This window comes from Fukomys damarensis, unplaced genomic scaffold, assembly GCF_012274545.1.
Source record: "Fukomys damarensis isolate Sample0158 unplaced genomic scaffold, DMR_v1.0_HiC HiC_scaffold_19, whole genome shotgun sequence".
Taxonomy (NCBI): Eukaryota; Metazoa; Chordata; class Mammalia; order Rodentia; family Bathyergidae; genus Fukomys; species Fukomys damarensis.
The window spans coordinates 46,501,734-46,510,842 of NW_022900931.1; the positions used below are offsets into that span (position 1 = coordinate 46,501,734).

Below are 9,109 nucleotides of genomic sequence, written 5' to 3' on the forward strand. Positions count from 1 at the left end.
AAAGAGAAAGACTATTGTAGACTACTGCTTGGAGGTGTAAAAAAAAAAAGAAGAAAAAAGAAAGGAAAGGAGTTCTACTATGTACATGTTAGCTTGAAATGTTAAAACAGAGAAGTCAAGGAAACTATTGGATACAAGAGTCTAGGAACTCAGAAGAGAAGTCAAAACTGGAAAATAAACTGGAGAGCCATCAGGACATACAGACATAGATTCTGTGTTAAATTATAGGTGAATCAAAAAAAGAAAACCAAAAATTCACAGTTCCAAACCTTGAGATTTGGATAGAGAAAAGCGCAAAAAAGACTATGAAGCAGCACACCAGTAAACAAGAAGGAAGACTAAAACTGTAGCAACACAAAAGGAATCTTTTAAGGAGGGAGTGATCCACACAGCTAAGAGCAAAGGAAAGTCAAGAAAGATGAAGACAGAAGTTTCCATTGGGTTTGGCAACAGTAAAATCACTGGCCTCTTCAATAAAAATAATTTTGGCAGAGTGAAAAACTAACTTCAAGATAAAAGTCAGAGAAAGAAATAGCTGAGGATACAGAGAACATTCTTCCCTTGCACCAGAAACATTCTTAATGTGCTCTTTCCGGTCAGAAGGTAATTTAAATTAAAGGCAGACATACTGGTACACAGGGAATGAAGGTACTCTCTTGTACTCAGTACACCTTTCTGAATGCCTACAGGAAGAAGCTATTGCAATACACTAAAGCACTCAAGAACAAACATCTGTCACACATACATTATTCAAAAAATCATGCTGTATACTTAGAAAAAATAAACACTGTGGTCCATGAGAAAATCCAAAACTGCTTTGAAAATATATTTCTTATCTATAATTTTCTTTCCATGTGATAAACTCTAGTAAGGATTTCTGCACATCTGCGCTGGCCAGATTTGTTTTAATAGTCAAAAATATTTTAGAGAAAAGAAAAAAAGCTCAACAGGAGAAATGCCAGGACAGAGACTGGGTGGAGTTAAAACAGAAAGGAAAGGGAGAATCTAAGCCAACATGTAATCTGGAGACAATCAGATCCACACTAACCCAGAGTTCTAGGCTGCTTGCAAACCACTGAAGAAAATATTTTAGCAAATAATGATTAAAATAAAGAGCCAAAGAGCTAGAGTTAATGAGATTTTCTGGGAAAAAGATAAGTTATGACTGATGCCTTTTACAGAAGGAGATTGTCCTGATTTATGCCTAATGTCCTCACAGAATTTTTTCTCATGTAGGCTAAATGGAGACAAGCCTGGAACTATGGTCATATTCTCATTCAAGAGAATGGATGTAAATAAAGTAATAATCAAGAATGATTCCTCTATGGCCCTCAGCTTTTAAAACCTCAACATTAACAGTAAAAAATCTTTAGTAATTTTCAACTACAATACCGTGCAATGCTTGCCATTCTGTCACCCCACTTTGCTTTATTAGTCAAGGCCCCAGCTCCATTTGACTCTAATAAAAATTCTAAAAACACAGAAATTGTTTATCAGAAAGTACACAGCTTTGCAAATACCCACTCTAAATTTCTTTGAGTTAACAGAACACAGGAATTCTATTTTTATAAATCTGCTTCTATTGACAAGCAATATGAAAATTCATCAAGTCAGTATTAAATTATTACAAGGGAAGAATTTAGCAAAGATCACAATAAGTATAAATTTACTCCATGACTACAAATAGGTTCACTCATTCTGACATAGCATATCCACCCACAGATCAAACAGTAACAAATATTAGATAAATGAAATGTACAAACACAACAAACCAGCCAAAATGAAGATATTCCATGTGGTTCAGTTTTACATGTTTCATTATAAGTGTATATTGATGTACACAAATTGAGATTTTATAGTCACATCTCAAGAATTCTAAAACTGTGAAAGCTTTCAAAGTAAATTCATTCTTAGAATTGATCTTAAAAATAAAATTTATTAATGGCCTCAGCAATTCATCTGTTCTCCCAGTCAAAGCTGCATCTGAACAATTTCGAGGTTCAGTTATACTAGACAGGACTGTTTCAGTTTTATTAACTCAGTCAGGTCAACATGCCATCTCACCTGTAGCTGTTTTGCTGGATGATACCATCTGATGTGCCTTGTTCTTCTTTAGCAGAAAATCCTAAAAGATGCCTCCTTTGATTTTCAGGGCTCACATTAGGGTTCATCCTCCTGGGATCCTGTTCCAGCATACTAAGGGGGGGGCAATAATTGAAATTAAAATGTCACATATGTATATGTTACATGTACTCTAAAACAAACCAGATTTTCTTCATAGGTCAATACATACAGCAAATGCCAAAGAAGTCAAAACAGTGTACTGATGTGTAAATACTCTAGGCCTGACATCCTGCACATATTAAAAACAATTTTGAAAATATAAGTATAAATTCCCTTATTTTTAAACTGTTTAAACAAAAGCGGGGCCAGGGATTTAGCTCAGTGGTACCATGCCAGGTCAAACAAATGAACAAACAAAAGCAGTGTTCATATATTTTTAAACTCTATAATGGTGTAATATAAGTTATTATAGCTTGGATCTTAAATGTCCTTCAAAGGCCCACGTATTGAAGGCTAGGGCCCAGCCTTTAAGAGGTCTGGCCTTATGGAAGGAAGTGAGGTCACTGGGAGTAGCTTTTGAAGATCTTGGGACTGCAGAACCTCCCGTCCCTCTCTCTTCCCAGCCATCATGAGGTGTGTAGGCCTCCTCTGCCTCAGGCTCCCATGATGATGCACAGCGCTGCCATAGGGCCAAGTGAGCACAGGCTGTGATAAAATATTTTAGCTAAAATAAACCCTTCCTCTTTTAAATTGATTTATCCCAGGTGTTTGTTACAGTAAGAGCTAACTGACCCATATGTACACAAAGTAGAAACAAACATACATTCCCTTTAAACATATTTAAAACTCAGCTAAAAACTAAGGGGTCTTCCTGAGTACTCCAAACTGATGTTTGCAGTGAAGGAATATTTCAATAGTCAAATTCATTATTAGCCTTTCACAATTCCAGGAGCCAGGATGTTAACAAAAGCTAACAAAGATTTATTTTTAAAATACTTCTATACTTCTTTCTCCCCAATCTCCCTGATATCTTCATTCACCAGTATACAAAGAACTATAGATACTTCTGTGGAGTGACCTAAAAAACTAAGCTTAAGCCTATAAATAACTGCGAAGTTACATATGCTTTTTAAAATTAATACTTGAAAGTCACTGCCAGAATTTAAGATTAACTATGTATAATTATAATCTACAAATATTAAGAGATGAATGTGACAGTTTTTGTAATGGTCAAATACACAAAAAAGTATGAGAAAATTATTGATATGAACTTTTAGATTCTTGGCTTGAGTGTTTTTACATCATTCAAATGTTCCTTTTAGTTAACTCTGGAAAATTTAAATTTCAAGTACAAAGGGAGATGACTCAGTCACAGTAAAAGTTAGTAAAATGCTTATGTATCCATGACTGTTTCTAGTTTATAATATTAATAAAGTAACCCAACTAAATTCTTTTTATAATCAGATTGAATCAGCTTCTATTCAGTATTTTTAAATCAATTAATAAATATTGAGAAAATAGAAGTCTCTGTGGTCTCTGTCTCTATGATCAGAAACATACTAATCCACAAGAGTCATAATAGTTTTAAGCCACAAATAATCATTACACCAAAAACCTTGCTCATGTTATGGGCCAATGAGCCTAAAAAGCATGGATTAATAAAACACAAATGATTTCAATTTCCCCCAAAGTCTGGAAAAAGTATCATAACAATTGTTACTCTTTTCATTTATGAAATTCTTCTAAAAGCCAACAACTGTTTTAGATTATTTATGAAACCACTTAATCCTTAAGATACGATTTCAGATACCCAGTCTTGATACCAAATGGTTGAACATAAAATGGCACATCTCCAAATCTCTGCTCCCACAAACCTGCTTTCTTCTCATACAAGGAGGTCAATTTAAATTTAAGCCCTCTCAGAAGGTAAGAATCATACTGCTTCTCATCCTCAAAAGAAACCATATACTGCTGTTGCTCTGAGAACCACACACGAAAAACTGAATTATCTGAAGCTGAAAGGAGCATGGAAACCTTCAGGTTCTACTATGGAAAAGTACAAAGAGCACAAAATTTGAAGACAAAATATTTGTGTTCAAGATGTGACTCTGAGACTCCCTGTTTGAGTGGCCTTGGGAAAGTTGGTTAACTTCTTTAGAGCTCCAATCTCTTACAAGTAAAATTTTCTGAGATTCAAATGAGATGACAGATGTGAGCTGGCGGCAATTTACAAAAGCCCCAAAAGGACACAGAACAGTAATTTTACTGACGCCTTCCTGCCCACCTGGTTCAAGCTATGCACAACACAGCAAGCAGAATAGTTCTCTTAATCTAGGTCAGATTTTATGTCCACTCCACTGCTCAACTCCTTCAGATGGCTCCCCATTTCTATCATGATAAAAGCCCAAATCCTCAAAACAATCAGACCCTTACTACATTTGATCCTTCCCTTTACTTTGCCTCCCTCACATTATCTGCTCTTATTCCCCCACTTTCACAGTTAAGCCCAGTCACACAGATCTTCTTACTTGGCGTTGAAATGGCAAGGCACACTTCTACCGTAGGACCCGTGCAATGGTCGTTCCCTCTGTCAGGAATGCTCTTCCCCCAGTAGATCCATATGGCTAACCCTTTCATCTCCTTTAAGCCTTGGTTCAAACATCTGTTGAATGATCACTATTTAAAACTGCAACTCCGACAATTACAGTGGCACCTACAAAGCCATTTACCCTACCGTATTTTATTCCTTTGTTCAAACAAGTTACGTTATCATTTCAGTTATTAAGTTTATGGTGTCTTTTCACTACACTACATAGACTAAGGGGTATAGGGATCTCTGTTTTGTTCCAGGCCAGTGCCTACCTCATAAGAGGCATTATTTTTTTCTTTCATTGTGTGGTGTGGTGTGGTGTGCTTGTGTGTTTGTGTGTGTGTGTGTGTGTGTATGTGTGTGTGTGTGTGTGTTACTGAGGACTGAGCCCTGGGACCTTTACACTGAGCTATATCTTCAGCCCTTTTAATGTGAGAGGTTCTTATTAAATCACCAAGTTGCCCAGACTGGGCTCAAACTTTTGATCCTCCTGCCTCAGCTTCCCAGAGTGTAGGGATCACAGACATGCGCCACCATGCCTAGATTTAAAAATAAATAAATAAAAATAAATGAACTTTATGTACTATTCTGCCTCTTGTCAAGAGAGAAATACATATTTTCAGTTTAGGAAAACTAATCCACAGCTCAAATAGAAGGAAGTGAACTCATTATTACATTATTTCCATGTCCAGGAAGAGGTTATTAAGTTAATTTTCATTGATTGAAGCTAAAGGAAGAAAGGACAAAGAAGTCTCAAGGGAGTTCTCCAAACTTTAAAAAGGTTTTCTTCTCTGTTTATTGAGAGGTTCACAGATGATTTTTACAGGCTAGTAATAGCTGGGGGTGATTTACTAGAAAGAGATAAGTGGCTGAATAAAGAAATGGTCCTTCATGTGACGATAAAAGAACCCTCTACACAGCAGTTCTCAGAGCCAGGGGTTACCATACCCTGGGAAGAAACATGCACTTTACAGGGGCAATTTTCCAAGTGAACCAACATGAGCAAGAAAACCACCAGATTCTTTAATTCATTCAATAAATAATTATAAAGCAAGCATTATTCCAACAGGGGATGCTCCTTGAAATTCGACCACTATACAATGAGGAAGCCCAAGCTCCGGAGAGGCCCCAATGTAGATAAATCAAGAATACTGGCCCTTAGCCCTGGCTCAGGTCCCAGCTGAAAGCCAGCATCAACTTTCTGGCCATGTGAGTGAGCTATCTGGAAAGCGGGCCCTCCAGCCCAAGCTACTCCAAGAAACTTTTTGGCAAAATGATGATCAATGTTTAAGATTTGGGATGGTTTGCTATGAAGCAATAGATAATTGATACACTACATTTATTAGATTGCCAATACCAATGGATTGATGCTTAACATGAAAAGTTTGTCCATAAACAACTCTGCGGATAGCACATGCTCTCCTGAGGAGCTACAAGATATCCTTCTCTTGAGAAAGGTGCCCTCTGATTCTAAATGTCAAAAAACACAGCCATAAATTTGAATGCAACTTCTTTCCTGTTAAACTTAGATCAATCCAATCAGCTTATAAGACAAATATTTTCCCATTTCATAGCCAATCCTAAACTGTAGAATTGGCAGAGTGACTAGATAAAATTTCAATTCCTCTATCTAAAGGCCAACTTCCTTTTTTCCCTGCCTGAGTGATTATTGCCCTATCAATGATTAAAACAGAGTTCCAAAGGCAGACTGAGAAGCTAGCTTTACCACATATTAGCTGTGTCTTCAGATTCTTCATCTGTAAAATAAGGATAATTAATATCTACATTCTGGCACTATGAGGAAAATTAATTATTTCATATAAAGTGCCTGGATTAGTACTTGGTGCATAAACATTTGGTAAATAATTATTTACCAAACACAGAAAACAAGCCATCTTTACCAATCAAGTACAGACAGTATCAACATACAGTCAACATAGATTATTCTACAATAATCCTCACCATTTTATTCATCTTGTTTTCCAAATACCTTATATCCACTTATCTCTCACTTTTTAATTTACAAAAAAAAAAGGAAAGGAAAGAAAAATGAAAGCAAGTAATGCTGTTTTAATCAGAATTCTGGCAAAGGGGTTGAAACAGAAAGCCATTAAAATATACAAATTTCTGTACATTCTGTAATTCTAGCTCCTCAGAGGACATGGATTGTGATAAACTGACTTTAGACATACTAATGTCTATTTAAGTTCAGAAAACTGAATGCCAAAAAGTCAAAATGCACACATACCTATGATTCATGCTGGCATTAGCCATAAATTAAGCACAATCTGTAGAATGACTTCTGAAAAAAAAGTTTCAAATACTTACTGAAATCACAAAGCAGTGCAAGTCTAGAGACAAAAAAATTAATGGCAAACTGCCGAGAAGTCTAAGAAAGATATCTTTCATATATCTTTAGGTTTTAAAGTTGTCCTATTAGTATTAGGCTAAACCTATACTTAGAACAAAGTTAAGATAGTTATTCCTTTGTTACTTGTGTTTTGAAGAGTTTAAAAGGCACAATTTAATTTGGATGTTGAGAAAGCTATTTTGGACAAATCATCCACTGGTCCTTGCTTTATGCTAATATGTGAAGTCTGAAGATAATATCAAAGGAATCATTCAACTGGAGCTCTAATAGTTTTATCATCTGGTCTAGTTTCTCACTCACCCTCTCTCACCAGATAGAAAGCAGCAGAATTTACTACATTATCTCCTTTTAGCTTTGAACATGATACACAGTAACTTACTCAAGGTAAGGAAGGAAGTTAGCAAGGAATGTAGTTTCTGATCTCAACTTCCTTTCATTTCACTATAGTAACTAAAGCCTGAGGAGAAAGGCAGCTAAGTATTATGTGATAAAGCCCCTGGCATATATTCCTTAGAAGCCCTCTATATTCAATTGACCTGAAAACCAAGACTAGAGAAAATCATCAACAGAATTTTTCAGACCCTCCAAACCCAGCTCTGTACTTGATAGATTCTAAGCCACTTTTTAAAACACAGAACAAAAATCTACAGAGGCTATATGAAAATAAACCAACTGCTTTGTACAGATGACTGTTCTTTTTTTTTTAATAAACATGACTAAATTAAACTATCTGAAGAAGGACTGCACTTGGCTCGACTACTCTCTGCAATCCTAGATTCAGTAACACCTGGTACTTAGATGTGTTGTATTTCTTCAATTATATGTCACTTTGATAAATGTGGAGAGTATTTTTAGCCAACAACTCGAATTAGATTTTGTTTTAAAATCTGGTTAAACAAAACCATGTACACTTGGTGGTTTGAATTCTGACATCTAAGTTATACAGTAACTTTTAACCTACAGCCAATAGTGATATCATACAGCAAAATGTGCTCAACAACTGAATAGAGAAAAAAATTGGAACCAGATCTGGGGACAAGCTCATCACAGGATAAGAAGCTAGAATTTTTCCTGTAAAATGATGAAAAAGCTGACAAACTTAAGAGAATGCTGGGATAAAGACATTTTATTTTTAACCAGTTCCAGGTGACTCAAATTCAAAGCTATATACTCTGTGGTCACCTTTTCCTTAAAGTCTCATAAGGAACCCATAGAGTAGATGGTCCTTTAAAAGTATGATTTATTCTTCCTCATCCACGTCTGATGTCTCAAACTATAAAGATTCCAGCTCTAGTAAGGACATATCCTCTAACCAAGAACAAACAAGGAAAAAAGCACCCTCAATTTCAAACACTTGTTAATTGACTTTTAAGACTTAACATACTTAAAACTTCCTAGGGATGTTGATTTACTTTTGGCAGAAATGGAGAGTGATTATAGTAACCTTTAAAACAGAAAAGGAAAAAAAAGAATCCATAAACTGCAGTGCTATGTGCCAAGAAGACATTCCTCACTTCTCTCACAGGATTATTCTGTGGCTACCAGTCTGATCAAGCTAAAGGCCCATGAATTTTCTCAGTTACATAAAACAAATGTATAAATATGGAGGTGTCTATCTGGAGGTTTAATAAAATTCCCTTTATACACTGTCTTCTAATTTAATGGATAGGTGTTTGTATAATTTCCATACAGATTACTTTTCAGCCCCAGACATATTTTAGAATCACCTGGGAAAAATGTTTTGTTTAAAAATAAATACTACAAGATTCTACAGGCTGTAGGTAGGTAGGTATAAGTCAGTTATAAGTCTTTTTAAGATTCTACAAACAGGGCTGGGGATGTAATTCAGTGGCACGGTGACTGCTTGCAATCCCAAGGTCTTGAGTTGGATCCCCCTTACAAAAAAAAAAGATTCTACAAATAAACAAACAAAAGAAAGAAAAAAAAAAACAGGCTGGGATTTAGCTAAGTGGCACCACGCCTGCCTTATAAGCACAAGGTCCTGAGTTGAATCCCCAGCACACACACACACACACACACACACACACACACACACACACACACACACAAGATTCTATTGTGCT

General features: G+C 35.9%; 1 protein-coding gene across 3 annotated transcripts in view; it reads right to left on the reverse strand.

The window, feature by feature from the left end:
• The window catches only part of Atf6 (activating transcription factor 6), a 204,911-nt gene that overhangs the window by 126,073 nt on the left and 69,729 nt on the right, over positions 1-9,109 (reverse strand). For all 3 annotated transcript variants that reach the window (XM_010617026.3, XM_010617021.3, XM_010617014.3), the window contains exon 10: positions 2,065-2,196. In XM_010617026.3, the coding sequence (XP_010615328.1) occupies positions 2,065-2,196 (132 nt within the window). The remainder of the gene's footprint in view (positions 1-2,064; positions 2,197-9,109) is intronic.